This window comes from Perca fluviatilis, chromosome 13 (genome assembly GCF_010015445.1).
Source record: "Perca fluviatilis chromosome 13, GENO_Pfluv_1.0, whole genome shotgun sequence".
NCBI lineage: Eukaryota > Metazoa > Chordata > Actinopteri > Perciformes > Percidae > Perca > Perca fluviatilis.
In genome coordinates this window covers 15990014-16005834 of record NC_053124.1, presented here as the reverse complement: position 1 = coordinate 16005834, position 15821 = coordinate 15990014, and the positions used below count along the sequence as shown (strand labels likewise).

Genomic DNA, 15821 nt, shown 5'->3' with positions numbered 1-15821 from the left:
GGGGGGGGGGGGTACAGCCCGGCCCACTTTTCCGGCTGCTCTCTCTATTGGGCAAACGCAGTTGTGGGATTGATAACGCTGCTTGACTCTTACCAACGGGTTCATGATGAGCAAGATGATGACAGCTAGTGACTAAAGGGTGAAATAGGCTACTCGAAAAGAGTCGATTTCCCTCTTCATTATATCGCAATACTCTCGCAGTATCATCAATCTGCCTGAGGATAGTGACTTCTATGACTTTTTTAATCCCCTGTAGGCTAATGTCCCTTTAAGCACTCACCTTTCCTTTAGTCATTTTTCATATGGAGTTTGGTAGTTGTTGTTTCACATGCAGTAGGTGCTGACAAAACAGTTTAACTGGAAGTAAGGCGTGTCGAATGTCATTATTCTCACCCCGATGTGGGCATTGTCACTGTGTCATCATTACACCATCTGATGTGACACATTTGATAGTTGACATTCATAGTTAGGTGGTAATGAGTTTGGTAGGCTATAACATAGCTCCTTCTCTCCACTATGAGCTGACAGGGAGTGGACAGGAATCTTGGCAAGGCAGTGTACTGTGAACCACAATTCACCACACTCTAACTGAGGACTAGAAGTCATAATAGTATTTTTACACTCTCACAATCCAAGCAGTCTTTTTATTTATTAAGATGGGTTTGAGCCCTTGTTGGCTGTGGCTGTATGAGGCTGTGGGGTTAGGAATGCAGCCAGGCCTGCAACCTTGATTAGAGGCCAAGAGGAGATAAGTCTGTACAAAGGGAAGGCCTTCCTTCTCCTTCGATCAAACCGCCTTTCCTTGATAGCACACTGCTATTGTCTAGTCAAAGTTAGCCTGTCCTACAGAAGCAATAATCAAAACCACAACAGAGACAGTTTGCTCCTGTGTGAGCTGCTATACAAACTTTACTTTATAGAGGAAAAGTATGACAGACATGCTACCTGCAGCAATCCCCTCTACAAGTGACCTCAACTATCTAATCAGAAATAATGCCTGTGTTGAGTGGCCACTTTGTGGTTTAACAACATTTAACAGCACACTGCACATAATAATGTAATCTGAGGTGTGTGTGTGTGTGTGTGTGTGTGTGTGTGTGTGTGTGTGTGTGTGTGTGTGTGTGTGTGTGTGTGTGTATGCACATCTTCTAAGCATGTTGTTTGTGATTCCAGTGCAGTGGAAATTTCCACACCTGCAAGAGTCTCCCTGTTACACTGTGAATCTGCCAATAAGTGCTAGTATTGGCAATGAGTGTGTGAAAGGTCCTTGTCGAAATACAATAGCCACACTGTGGGCTTGTAATGTGAGGCCCACGATAGGAACACATCGGACAATAGGCGCATTTGAGGGGAAAAATATAACCACTATGCTAATTTCATGGTCAGTCACTTAGTACATTGCAAAACATAGGGAGCTATACTGATGGAGAGAAGTCAAACAAAAATATTCTTACATATCTGGCCATTGATAAAACACTACATAGTGACATCCGCGTATGAATGAGTTCCTGTGTCTGATCCTACAGCTCCTGGCCAGTTATTATTGTAAAAGATAGCATCTGCGGGCCTGCCAATTGTGATAGAGTTAGTGCAGCGTATTGGGGTCGCAGTGTCTCAATACTTGAAAGTGGACTTTCACCTGGCTGATTGCAGTGTTTGGGCACAGCGGGCACCTTTACAAGGCATATAAAATAAGGCCAGAGGTCCTCAGGTCCTCAAGTATCTTCAGCCCTTCATACATCTTAAGGCAATTGATACTCTACAGCTCCTGTCCTGTTAAACCGTTACTTGTTTAGTCTGGCTTTTAATTGTTTTTTATGTATTGATTTAATATATTTTTTTTTTCCCTCTCTTTGCCATTTTAATCCTACTTTATTTCTGTATTATTGATTGTATGCTATACAAAGAAAGCTATAACTACTTTTAGTAATATTATGTACAATGAGTTCTAGGAGCTAGGTGTAATGAGAATTAGATCATTAGATGAGGTGGTGTAAGGACACGACAGGTTTTTCTTCTTCTCCTTCTGCCTCTTATACAGTAGGCCCATATTGTACATCCACTGGTCACACTAGCTAAAAAAAACTTGTCTGTTTTTGCTCTCTGCCAGTCAGGGGTCACCCAGTTGAAGTGTGTTCGATCTCCAAGTTCATGACCACAAAGCTCACTAATTAACACATTATAGCTAATTTCTTTAACATGTACAAAAACTAAAGTAAAAAACTAGGGTAGCTGTTACCCCCTGTCTCTTATGGCTAAGCTAGCTAACCATCTCCTGGCATTCCTTTAAACTAAAAAACAAAACAAAAGTCTCACATATCCTACATCACGTTTTGTATTGCATCTAATATATTCATGGTTAGCTTAACAGACGTTCATTTCACAGATAGGCTATGTAAACCACTTAGGCATGTCAGCCGTAGAAAGAAATCTTTTTACTCCCTAACAGCCTGCACTCATGTGTTTTTTGGACGTATGCAGAAATTATTACACCTTATTATAGGTCAACAGACAAACAAACCCTGTGGAATTTTTATTTGGCTGTAAAGTGAGTTCACCAGCAGTGGTGGTGTCAGCTGCTGCACTGTTCTGATGTGATGCCCCGCTTGGCCTATATTCAACAATGATTATCTCTTTAAGGTGCAGCAACTGCTATGATAAGTCTATGTTGATAAAGTTGTTACTAAATGACCCGGCTGGGTAAATGTAACTGATGTATACCGGTCATCATTAAACAGTAAAACATTAAAAACATTGTTTGTTTGGTCTGTTTGTTTGTCTAGGGGACAAATTTAAACTAACCCGACACCTACAAAATCTGAACACACTCCTTAGGTCTTAACTGTTGATTGTCTACTCGCAGGTGGTATAATCTCAGAAAATATGGGTAAACCATGAAAAAGAAAGGAAATCTGATTTGTTGTGTTGAAGAAAGCAGTCACATAACCACAGGGACAGTCAGCTGACACATTCTCAAAGCAGTGAGACAAACACGTCTGTGTAATTATTACTCTATCTTATAAAAGGCATGACCAACCTACCGTCTGTTTTAGTAAATCAAAGGCACAAGAATACTTATAAAGTGTGGTTCATTCATGTGTTCACACTGTCTAAGTGATTCAATACAAATTATTATCTACAATGCAGTTAAGTGATAATCTCATATGCATAGTTTCCCTTTAATGCCAATCCAAAATCCAGTTAATCATTGGAATAAAAGAGAATAGTCACCATCCAGCTATGCAGTAGGCTACAAATGGAATGGTGGTTGTATGAATGACTAGCATGCATCTGACTGAGCACATTTTGTGTTGCATAAGAAAAGAAGATAAACAAACAGTAAGCTAACCTAATCTTAATAAAAATCTAATTTCTTCATCACCAGAAACAATTTTAGACACACTCAAACTAAGCTGGAAAAGTGCTCTCAGGGGGTGCAGGTGTAAATCTTTACTATTCTACTGTAGCCGTGTACAGGCTTGGCCCAGAAATCGCTTAGAATGATACCGATGCGTTGAAGATTTTAGTTGGTTACACTGGCAACAAATCTATGATGTTGTTTCATTGTACCTGTAACACTAACAACCTGTTTCCCTTGCATAATGTTTACTTTTTCATGCATATGGAAATCCCACCTACTGTCACCTATGTTTCTACATTTACCATTGTCAGGAGCAACACATTCCAGCACGAGCAGCAGTTTAGCCTGCACAGATAAAAGTTGGACGGGATGGAAGCAGCACCTAACCAGCCTGTGTTTTGATTCCTGAGGAAAATATGTGAGGTCAGGATGCCAGGACATCAGCTTGTGGGTGAGACAGCATCATGTTAGATTCAAACTTATGAAACTCTATGAACAGTGCAATATAGAGATGCCATTCTACCCAGAGCTTGATTCAGTTGAGCTCCTGCTGTGTCGCAGGTAGGACTGTTTTCACTCGTCCTCCACACAGGAACATTAGTTGATGTACTGTGAACCAACAGGGTTTATATATAAACAGTGGACAGAACTGTTTGGACATTGGGGTAGGGGTGATAGGTGTCCCATTAAATAGAAATAAGGGATGATGGTATGTTGTGGTTGAGGGGTTTTGTGTGTGTGTGTGTGTGTGTGTGTGTGTGTGTGTGTGTGTGTGTGTGTGTGTGTGTGTGTGTGTGTGTGTGTGTGTGTGTGTGTGTGTGTGTGTGTGTGTGTGTGTGTGTGTGTGTGTGAAGGATGTTTCGAATGACCGCGTGTCCTCAAAGTCACAGATTCATTCACGGCCGGGAAAAACTTACAGTTGATTAACTCACTGCAGGCTACACCGTGCTGCACTGCTCGAAGGAATGAATACTGTAGTACATTTTCAATGATTGACAGTTTGTTTTGGGAACAAGTTGGAGCACTGTGATATTGTGCTGCATACCACTTAACTGTCTGAGTTGTTAATAGTTAGTGAAGAGTTAGTTGACTTGCCTTATTAACCTTACTGTTAGGATAAACAAACAGAACAGATAATAAAATCCTACATTATCATTGTTGTAAATCAAAGGTCACTCCAACAATGCAAACCATTCCCTCAGTATTGTTCATAAAACTTATCAAGGACTATAAAGTGAATAGTATTGAAAATTATGATTGGCATATTTAAAGGGCCCATCAATGTTTTTGTTACTGAGATGCCCCTTATGATAGGCCTGCTCTTTTTTTCATTTTGATCTATCAAAGTAAATTAATATTTACATAAAGACATAGATACAATACTAAATATCCTATATAGTATAATTATGTTTTTTTTTAAACTATGATTAATCCCTGTGTGTAGATTTAAAATTAATAAGTGTAAGTGAACTTCAAACAGTTTTAGGTCAATTGACCAGCACAGTAGACAATACAGGGGGTGATTCATGGTGTGTAATGCTGCCTTCAGGGGCTGTTGTACATACTGCTTCCGTGATTAGACATACATTACAATTCAATGAAGTAGAAAAAGGACAGTGGTGAAGGAATTGTTCAGGTGTTTTACGTAAGAAAAAGTAACAATATCACACTGCTAAAATACTACATTACAAGTCAAAGCCCTGCATTCTATTATTAGCCAAATGTAGGCCTATTAATTCAAGTATCAAAAGTGAAAGTGTTAAATGCAGAAAAATTATCCACGGGAGTGTTATATATTATCTTATTATTGCGGAGGAATTAATGTGTAAGTAGGATTTTACTGTTATATTTTGTTAAGGTGAAACAAATATTAACTATTGTATATAGCCTACTTTTTGCATAGGCCTATTTTAATTTATGACAATGCATCATATGTTTTGTGCATACAATCTTGATTTGTAAAGTAACTAGTAGCCTAACTATAGCTGTCAGAAAATGTAATTGAGTAAAAATTACAATATTTCCCTCTGACATGTAATAGAGTAGAAGTGTAAAGTAGTAAAGTAAGTAGATTAGCCTATGTATTACGAAAGATTAAAAAAAGTATAGGCTATAGCCTACATTACATGATTGAGTTCAAAATCCTAAGAATTTAACCCAATTAAATGTTTTATTCATAGAATCTTTGTACAGCTTTAAAAAAGAAAACAACATCCACAACAAAAACAGGGTCATCTCCAAAAGACCTGAATGTGCTAATGTCTAAATGTTTTTATGCGCAGTTCTTGAACGCAGCACAGCTCCGCACGTTGAATGTAGGCTACAGGCTGTAATGATAGGACAGTAGTTTCCGAATGACAGCAGCTGTTGTGGGCGGTGCAGGGCCGGACCGGGACGAGGAAGACGAGCGCGACGTGACTGCCCCGATTGTTGTGGTGAACGGATGTGAACGTGGTGCTTTTGTTTATCCTCTTACGTCCGAGTACCACACCTTTAGGTCAGCTCCAGTAGGCTACTTAGGCTACTCAGGACATTACGGCATGGGGGGATTCAATAGCTCAGAATGTAGCCTATAATCTACTGTATTGTTGGTATGTTTTAGAAAGATCAACAGTGATACCTGGTTTTACATTAAACATATTTTATGGTAGCTATTTGTATTTCTCATGGTGTGAAGTAGCTAAATACGTTATGTATTAATACAATATTGAGGTATACTTAAAATATACTATACTTTTCATGAGTATTCCCATTTTATGCTACTTTAGGCTACTCCAACTCCACTACGTTTCAGAGATAAATATTGTATTTTTTAATCTATTTATTTGACATTTATAGATAATAGTTTCTTTTTACATGTTAACAACATATATACATGATGCAGTGGCCTACTATACTAATCTACCCAGTAGTATACAAAGTATCTCAAATTGACTTCACATTGACAAACCACATCATAAAAAAATGCTCTTACATGTATTTGCCAGTGATAAAAACAGAATGATAAGGGGTCATTCTGCTGTATAATGATACATACTGTACTTTTACCTGAGTACAAATTTTAACTGCAGAACTTGTAATTAAATATCTTTATGTTGTTGTATTGCTACTTTTACTTCTGAATACGTCTTCAACAACTGGGTGTTACTGTTTGTTTTTACAAGTATTTGCTAAATTGTACAAAGCATGAGACAAATAACAAGGAAAGTAGCCTAAGACATTTTTTTCATTACTCCACTGTCAAATGTGAGGAAATGGAAGTTTGAGTGCTAATATTAGTGCATTTGTCCTCAGTGCAGCATGTTCCAATGGTGTCCCCCGGTCTACATGTAAACAAGCTGCAAAGAACTGTGTAGAGCTTAGCCTGAAACCTGCACACACACACACACACACACACACACACACATGCACGCTCATAAAATACAGTATATCATGCTAAGGAGAGGATAGGCATATTTTAGTTCAGGGGTGAAGACTAACATCAGCTCAGCTGTGGTGAGGTTGATTTAAAATCTTAGGTTAAGGATTTGTGAGACACATTTTTAAACAGCGTAACATAAAAAACACATACAGTACATACAGACACGTAGGGTGGGTGGGTGGGTCAGGAAATCCGTGACATCCAGAATAATAATGGCCTGTACACCAAATACAGTGACAATCTTCTGCACAATATGGCACTCAGGGAGATTAATGCTTGAACCTCTTTATTCAATCAGTAAACACAAACCAAGAACTGAAGTTTAGACAGACAGACCAACTCCATCTTTTCTTTTTTCAAAACTTTATTTTTTTTTTTTTCGGTTGTTATTAATAAACAATACACAATGAACAAACAATAACAGTCATAAAATCCCCTCCCTCCCTCCCTTAACCAACAATCGTCTCGGAGTAAAAATAAATAAGTGAGTAAATAAGATTTTCTTTACATTAAATGGAAACAAACAAGGGGGACCAACTCCATCTTCCTCTGTATGAGCAACTGAAGGAAATCTGGTCAGCTCAATCTTCTGGTATCATTTCCTCAACACTTTAATTTAAAATTTGGGGCTTGTAAACATTCGAAAACAGCAGCAGTTTCTGTGTCTGGCTAAGGTCCTTTTCACCCTGACATAGGACTTAATAAAATATCCCTAAAGAAGCTGCTCTGGAGGATGAGTGCAATGTGAAAATTACATGAAAGCATGAGAAATAAAATGTGAGAAAAATGAGAAGCAGTGAAGAAAAGGGAAGAGACATATTTTTTTTGTCTCCGTACCTCAGTGTGTCACTCAAGTCAGTCACATGCTGAGCCTTTCTGTCTGACTGCCAGGCTCTGCTCTCTGAGTGTAATCTCTGTTGACCAGTCAGTGGATGGAGGGATGGAGGGAGGGGAAAAAAAGATGGATGGCATGAGTGCTGCATCGCAATCTAGGTCGTCCACCAGTAATCCCACAGAGTGGAAGCATGTTGCGGTGGGCATACAATGCGAAATGCTGAGCTCACCCAGCTCCTCTTCCTTGGCCTCTGTCCAGCCAAGTTCTCGTCTCATGACATCTTTCAGTTTTTCTTCGACTGCAAGACTCACATGCTCTGATGTTATCTGTGAGAAATTCCTGACATAAGGGCTGTCAAGTAGGGATACATAATAAAAAAAGAACTATTTTGTGCAGGGGCTTATTTAAATTTATTGCCTCAAAGCCTTAGACCAATCTAATGTTTGATTTCTATGCTTGGAAAAAAATTTTTTTTTGACAAACTTTGATGTGAACCTGTGATTTGATGTGCTGGAATATTCTGAATGTAGGTGTCTAAAACTCTGATTGGATTTTTCTTCTCGTGTTCCTGGCTATAAACATCTCAGGGAATCCTTGGCACTTGCACACTATTTAGTATTCCTTACCTCTTGTCACTAAGCCTGTCACTAAGTTTGTGAAGATCAAATGTCTTGTGTTTAGTGAGTGGGCCATAAATGAACACCTGTATTTTCTGTGTTCATGGCATCCTAGTGACCTGACAGCAAGCATGCAACGGAGAGTGAGACACTAATGCCTGGCCGCCAGTTCTTTTATCGAGGAGCGTTTGTACTATGAAGGTGTGTTGGTACAGTCCGTAAAGAGCCACTGTGCAAGAAAGTTAATGTAGGGTTGTTTTTTTTCCACAATCCTCGACTCTGGGCCTTTCTACCCTCAATAAATCCCATACGGCTGGTCAACTAATGTGACTCCACCCCTCAACTCAGTATTTGATTAAACATTCTGCTTGCTTTCACAAAATTCATATCATTATGCAACTTCTACCTCCTATTATTAGTACTATCTCAATGCGAGTTGTACCAAAGATGTTCATACGGACTATGTAGGTCATGGTTCAGATAATGTACATTGCAGCACAGCTGTACTTCAAATAGAAAAGCAAACAGATTTCATCCTTTACATATTTGCTCACCTTAACCTTGCCACGGTGGTCAGTCAACCCAGTATAATGTCAAGGACTAAATACGGTGACTGCAGCATCAGGGAACAGGGTTTAAAGTTCAAGTGTTCAAATTTAACATCTGCACTGACATGCATGGTTGAACTGCATGGTTAATCTTGGCATGCACCATTAGATGTTAGAGTCAGAACTATATACAGAACTATAAAAGACTAATAATGATCGTGTTCAACAAAAACTTAAGTACCAGGATGCAGAAGAAACACCTTTAATCGTTCTGTGTTTGATACGAGGGAGTGTGTTGACATTATTTCAAGCTAAACTTTGAAATACTATGTTGTCCTCTTGTGGTCACATGCTGACCTCAAAACACAAAATAAACAATGTTTAAAAAAAATAAAAAGTATAAAATGTCCCTGGAAACAGTATTACATAACATCAAGTAGAGCTTCAGGAGATTTCAACCGTGAGTTTTTTTTAACCAACAAAACACAGCCACAAATAAAAGAAATATAGATATATGACACAATGAGAAACACATGGGACCTACTAATGGGCCATGTGTCCTTTGAATGCGTCTGATTTTAAAGAAAAATCTCTCTGAAGTGTACGGTCCACTCAAAAACGTATAACATATAAAAGTGCAATTCGAAAGTAGGAAAAATACCTTCACAAACGAAAACGGAAAGCATCATGGGTAAATGCGGGTACAGGGTAAGTGGTGTAACTGCTGTGTGGGCTGGTGAAATAAGGAGCAGCACTGGCTCTTGTGTAGACAGGGAATGAGGGATCAGAGCACACATCCATCCTGATGGGCTGAGCAGCTGCATTAGCAGTGAGTCTATGGTGTGTGCCGCCCCCTGTTGGGCAGATGGGGGAACTTCCAGCTGAAGCTTGAAGGAGGAGAGGCTCCTCAGAGTCCCAGCTGAAGCTCCTCTTTGTCCCAACTCGTCTGTGTGTGGACCGAGGCTGCTGCTCCACTCTGACCCGCACACTGGACAGAGGAGACGCTCTGGGGGCCCGAGCAGAGGGACTGTCTCTCTTCAGGAGGGATTCAATGGAGAAAGGACTGCTGAACTTCACCTCACAGCTGATCTGAACAGCTGTGCAGGCTGCAGGTTCAGCAGAGTGGAGAGCTGAGCAGTGCTCGGATGGTGTGCTCACGTTCTCAGTTTCCACTTTGGAGGCCAACTCAGGGAAGAGCTGCAGGATTCCTTTGAAGTGACGACGCACCATCTTTGCTGTGATCTGACTGGGATCCAGTTTCCAGTAGTTTCTCTTACTGTGCGGAGAATCTGGGACCACTGGAATCTGAAGCATACAACACAGGGGTTTTAGAAACAGGTTAATTTCTTCTTTTAATAAAAACAATGTTTCCATTTGAAATACATTTTTAAATAAAATAAAAAAAAAATAAATAAATAAATAAACTTACCTTGACAAAACATTTGTTGTTTGATAAACAGACTCTGATGTTGTTCTCCACATATCTTCTGTCTTCACAAATTAGTGGTGCCAGCTTGTCCATCAACTACAAAACATCCAAGTTGAAATTAAGTTTTAAAATGACACAATCTTGTTTCCAGACAGTTATGGCAAATGTCTTGACTCTCTTACCTGAATAAAAGTGAGCATCTTGCCTGGAGCATTTTGGAGGACGACAGCGATCTTAGCCAGGTAGGTGGTGCTCTTACTGAACACACCTCGCTGAGAGCTGCTGGCTGGAACAAAGGGAGGCAGCTGAGCTCCAAACTTCTCACTCCTGTTCTGCATCTTGTTTGTTGAAGAATCAGAGGAGTCAGGTCTTCACACACACAGAGTAGTGTGATCACAACCTCACGGAGAGCAGATGTGGACCTGAAGAGGTCAGCTCTGGATAGAAGTCCTGTCGGGACAATAGGACATGAAAGGGTGTGCGCTGCAGGTTAATGAGGGCTTTTTGATATGTAGATGAGCCATTACTGCTGGAGGTGGAGCCAGCATGTCTATATGGACGTTTTAAGTGTATGAGCTGTCTCTGATTTTCAAACTTTACATCAAAACCTTAAATAAGGTAACAGAAGTCTAACATTGCATACATATTAATATTAGTCTCATGTGTTAATTAGAACCCGTTTTCAGACTTCATCTAAAGTAACGGATACAAAATACATGTATTCAATTGGAAGCTTTTGTCCAAATCAATGTATGAATTAAGTACAAGCCAAGCCACAGTAAAACAAAGTACTATACAAACAAATATTCAAAGTATCGTCAACTTCTGAAGCTTTAGTAATACAATTTAAACTAATTATAAAAACCTGACATGTAAAATGATCAACATCAATAACTTATCCGTTTGAGTGTATTTCAGTAGTTCACTTTTGAATAATCTCAAGAGTGAACTCACTAGTGAAATGTATAGTGATCACATTGAAGTTGTTTTCACAGTGGAGCAGCAGACAAACTTAAGCTGATTCTCAACTGTCTGCAGGTGTGTGTTGTTCCTCCTTCAACCTGGGATACTGTTAACATTTTACCTTTAGTAATTATTACATAACCAAGGTTCCAACTTACACGTTGTTCAACCTTATTTCTCCAGAGACGACATAAAGATGTTGCATTTCATCCTTTCAAAGCCTGGTCTGATACTACACAATACACAGCTGAGTGACACTGACATTCCAATGAGCAATCTAAATCCCATTCCCTCGTCATCACTCCTTTTAAAGTCAAACCTATTGTCCTTTGTCCCATATAATGACGAAAGTAATTTACATGAGTGATCCTCATTCAAATGCAACAATACATTACCTGTGCTGAATGCTTTAAAAACAAGTTAAGGACTCAACTCTGAGGGCTGTAAGTCTGCAAGTTTCCATTTTGACCAAACACTAGACCAGCTGATTTCACTTGTCTTTGATTGAAGCTGTGTTACCCAGCTGTTCTGGGGTCTGTTCCAAGAAGCAGTTTAGTAAGGCGTCTAGATAACAAAAAAGGACAATTTTGAAGAAAGAAGTTTGAATAAAACTATTACATTAGGAATTATGACTCACCCAGACCACCCAGGTAATTCACAGGCAAGGACCACACTATCAACTAAGATGCAAAGAAAGGATTGATTAAATATGAAACGTGCGAGAAGTGACTGGTAGCTGGGAATGGCTGCAGTGTGGCCCCCAAGGGACCCTATGAGAGATGATAGAGGAGAGACAGAAAAGAGGGACAGAGGGTGAGGAAGGGAAAGCGAGAACGAACAGGTGTGTAGGACAGGAAGGTGTTTATAGACGTAGAACAGGATTGAGGTGGGTTTGAGGTTTGGTCCTGCTCCTGAACGTTCATTATTATTCCCCTCATATATTACAATACAACATGCCTCGTGTAAATCAAAGTGAATCAGCAGTGAAGCCACAATCTATTAGAAGACATTCTCTTTCCAGAGCAACCAACTCAGTGGTCAGTGGTGTGACAGGATAGATCATAACCCATTGTTGGTAATAAATATAGTGCATGTCTAATATAAGTTGGGAAACAATACATATTAAATAATACAAAATATAAAACATGTCAATCTATTTAGTGGTTAAAATTAGTATGTTTGCCATAATTAATGTAGAAAAAGAAATAAAAGGATTGCACTATTATCTTGAAATTGTAAAATGCACACAGTGTACTTTAAAACATGTTTACTGTGCGTTAGTGAAGTACTCCAGTTGTCGGTTCGGTCAGTTGAACTGAATGTGAATGAAGCTTAGATGAGGTGTAAATCATTGGAATGTGACCAAAGATTTGCATCCCGCTCAAATCCATTGTGTTTAACTGTTAGAGTCCAGTGCCTATTACAGCATTTGTCTGCGAGAGTGATTCACTTGTTTATGAAAAGGCACAGTAGTTGAATCTACTAAGTATGCATTATGTATTCTTTCAATCATCTCTGTACACATTATTAGAGAAAGATAAAACATTGCCTGATAAATTAAAAACTTACTCTATAAATACTAGCTTTGACTGATATTAGTGTGTTCTTGTTTTTTTAAAAGGGCAACAATAGACTGTGTAAGAGCTAATATTTATTAAAAAAAAAAGAAGAAGAAAGAATGCACATCTTGCCAGTATCCTAATCACCTTAATCTGTCTGAAACTAATTACAAAAGGAAAAGAAATTCTCAAAAAGGCATGCTGATTTGTCTGTACACATGAAACGTGGTACTGAGGCACAGTCTGTCTGTGATCTTTGATGTGAGTCTGTTTGAAGTCCTCATCAACTTGACTCTTCATAACACCAACATTAAACTTCTTAAACACCTTATCAGCCCTTCAGCTGGATTCAAGAAATTTTTAAGTATTTAAACATTGTCTTTCCAAACTCTTCTGTATAGAATAAAGAGGTAGATTTCTACATATACAACATATAGAAATCTACCTGTATAGAATGAGAGCATTGGAAAAGGACCTTCTTCAAAACATGTCCACAGGCAGCCACCTCAGGGTGAGTTCAACACTAACTGACTGTGACGCTGTAATGGACTGAATCAAAAGAGATCAGCACCTTGATGTGACGCATGTTTAAATATCAGTAAATGACACCTTTTAAAATATCATTTTTAGGGAGTAATTGGTAAAAAAAAAACTTCCCTAAGTTGAACGAAGTCTCAGAACATCCATATAGACATGCTGATAAATGTTATGAAAATACACTTTTTCTGTGATCACTGGCTCCACCTCCAGCAGTAATGGCTCATCTACATATCAAAAGGTCCTCATTAACCTGCAGTGCACACCCTTTCATGTCCTATTGTCCCGACAGGACTTATATCCAGAGCTGACCTCTTCAGGTCCACATCTGCTCTCAGTGAGGTTGTGATCACACTACTCTGTGTGTGAAGACCTGACTCCTCTGATTCTTCAACAAACAAGATGCAGAACAGGAGTGAGAAGTTTGGAGCTCAGCTGCCTCCCTTTGTTCCAGCCAGCAGCTCTCAGCGAGGTGTGTTCAGTAAGAGCACCACCTACCTGGCTAAGATCGCTGTCGTCCTCCAAAATGCTCCAGGCAAGATGCTCACTTTTATTCAGGTAAGAAAGAGTCACGTTGTTTTCAAAGACTATGATTAACAAAAATGTCATATTGCATGAACATTTTATAAAAATAAAAAACATTTTGTTTAATTTCAATTTGAATGTTTTGTAGTTGATGGACAGACTGGCACCATTCATTCCTGAAGACAGAAAATCTGTTGAGAACAACATCAGAGTTTGTTTGTCAACCAACAAATGTTTTGTCAATGTAAGTTTATTTTTCAAAATTTTGATATTTCAAATTAACCCATTAATTGTTTTATTATATCAACTTAACCAATGTCTCTAAAACCCCTGTGTTGTATGCTTCAGATTCCAGTGGTCCCAGATTCTCCGCACAGTAAGAGAAACTACTGGAAACTGGATCCCAGTCAGATCACAGCAAAGATGGTGCGTCGTCACTTCAAAGGAATCCTGCAGCTCTTCCCTGAGTTGGCCTCCAAAGTGGAAACGGAGAACGTGAGCAGACCATCCGAGCCCTGCTCAGCTCTCCACTCTGCTGAACCTGCAACCTGCACAGCTGTTCAGATCAGCTGTGAGGTGAAGTTCAGCAGTCCTTTCTCCATTGAATCCCTCCTGAAGAGAGACAGTCCTGCTGCTCGGGCCCCCAGAGCGTCTCCTCTGTCCAGTGTGCGGGTCAGAGTGGAGCAGCAGCCTCGGTCCACACACAGACGAGTTGGGACAAAGAGGAGCTTCAGCTGGGACTCTGAGGAGCCTCTCCTCCTTCAAGCTTCAGCTGGAAGTTCCCCCATCTGCCCAACAGGGGGCGGCACACACCATAGACTCACTGCTAATGCAGCTGCTCAGCCCATCAGGATGGATGTGTGCTCTGATCCCTCATTCCCTGTCTACACAAGAGCCAGTGCTGCTCCTTATTTCACCAGCCCACACAGCAGTTACATCACTTACCCTGTACCCGCATTAACCCATGATGCTTTCCGTTTCTGGTCGTAATGTGTTTTTTACCTGACATACCAGCTTTTTGCAGCACTTTTCAATAAAATGTAAAAACAAATCATTTTTGTGTAGTTTTTTTTTTTTTCTCCAGTAGTGTACAACATAGCATGTAAACAAATACTTGATAAAAAGTGATGCAAAGAAATCATCCATCCTGAGGAAAACAACAATAAAATGCATATCACTGGTCACATTTATACAATTCAAAAAAGATGTTAAAACTGAATTTTTGGTACATTTGTAAAAAGCAGTTCTGATCAAATTATTGTCAATACCACACAAAAGTTGATTTTATACTAAGGATAATAAGCAAAAGTAAACTAAGGTAATTATTATTATTTACCTCTACCTATTAATGTCCACATTCAGGAGGCTAAAGCAAGCCTGTCAAAATAATAACTGAATGTATTGAAACAAACTCTCCCTAATGTGTGTAATCATTAAGAAGAAAAGTACATATTTCATAGGAAACTCATAGGTCTTTGTGGAAATATTTACACTTCACAACATTCCAGTTCATTTTAGTTTTAGAGGAAACTTAATACATATTTAGTAGATGCAAAAACAGTTTGTCCCTCCACAAAGAAATCCCCATCAGAGACAACAGCTGTAATAAATAAGGTGACAAGGGTGGTTGAGAGTGATTAAACAAGAACAATGATGCTTTTAAGTGGAAAGCTTTTGGCAACATTCCAGCTATTTTCACCTTATCTGAGGTCCGCTGTGTCATTCAGTGGAGTGACCAGACAGCAGGATCATTTTACTGATACACAACAAACATTATGTTGTGTGGATCTTTGCTACTTTATACTTCTACACCATGACATTTTAGAGGGAAATATTTGACTTTTTACCCCATCTATGTTGTAAAGCACTTTGGATACCTGTTGGTTGCTGCAAAGCGCCATATAAATAAATGGTGATGATTGATTGAATTACAAGTCAAGCAGTGTACATACAGTACTCACTATCAGTGAGTGTATGCTATATTTAGAATATTTTAACAGCTTTACCTTGTTGTCAAACAGAACAT

At 39.2% G+C, this 15821-nt stretch overlaps 2 protein-coding genes across 3 annotated transcripts; one reads left to right on the top strand and one right to left on the bottom strand.

Annotated features, from left to right (window-relative positions):
* Positions 1-9028: 9028 nt before the first annotated feature.
* Positions 9029-11696, bottom strand: si:rp71-45k5.2 (uncharacterized protein LOC560783 homolog). Of its 2 annotated transcripts, none has more exons than XM_039819267.1 (4): positions 11570-11696; positions 10394-10661; positions 10212-10307; positions 9029-10087 (listed from the first exon to the last, which is right to left on the bottom strand). In XM_039819267.1, exons 2-4 carry the CDS (start codon positions 10547-10549, stop codon positions 9446-9448), a joined length of 894 nt encoding a protein of 297 aa, XP_039675201.1. In that variant the 5' UTR covers positions 10550-10661; positions 11570-11696; the 3' UTR covers positions 9029-9445. The 2 variants fall into 2 exon arrangements, with proteins under 2 accessions (XP_039675201.1, XP_039675202.1); XM_039819268.1 differs by lacking the exon at positions 11570-11696 and adding an exon at positions 11333-11533.
* Positions 11697-11807: 111 nt separating this feature from the next.
* On the top strand, positions 11808-14824 carry LOC120570750 (forkhead box protein Q1-like). The gene is made up of 4 exons (XM_039819269.1): positions 11808-11824; positions 13563-13828; positions 13944-14039; positions 14144-14824. The coding sequence occupies exons 2-4, from the start codon at positions 13673-13675 to the stop codon at positions 14783-14785; spliced, it is 894 nt and encodes a 297-aa protein (XP_039675203.1). The 5' UTR covers positions 11808-11824; positions 13563-13672; the 3' UTR covers positions 14786-14824.
* The last annotated feature ends 997 nt before the right edge of the window (positions 14825-15821 follow it).

What these genes read in the sequence shown, in the direction of transcription:
- LOC120570750 (XM_039819269.1), top strand. Translation starts at nt 13,673, where the DNA reads ATGCAGAACAGGAGTGAGAAGTTTGGAGCTCAGCTGCCTCCCTTTGTT. An exon ending in AGATGCTCACTTTTATTCAG is followed by an intron (nt 13,829 to 13,943) that starts GTAAGAAAGAGT and finishes AATGTTTTGTAG; the next exon opens with TTGATGGACAGACTGGCACC. An exon ending in CCAACAAATGTTTTGTCAAT is followed by an intron (nt 14,040 to 14,143) that starts GTAAGTTTATTT and finishes TGTATGCTTCAG; the next exon opens with ATTCCAGTGGTCCCAGATTC.
- si:rp71-45k5.2 (XM_039819267.1), bottom strand. Translation starts at nt 10,549, where the DNA reads ATGCAGAACAGGAGTGAGAAGTTTGGAGCTCAGCTGCCTCCCTTTGTT. An exon ending in AGATGCTCACTTTTATTCAG is followed by an intron (nt 10,308 to 10,393) that starts GTAAGAGAGTCA and finishes GATGTTTTGTAG; the next exon opens with TTGATGGACAAGCTGGCACC. An exon ending in ACAACAAATGTTTTGTCAAG is followed by an intron (nt 10,088 to 10,211) that starts GTAAGTTTATTT and finishes TGTATGCTTCAG; the next exon opens with ATTCCAGTGGTCCCAGATTC.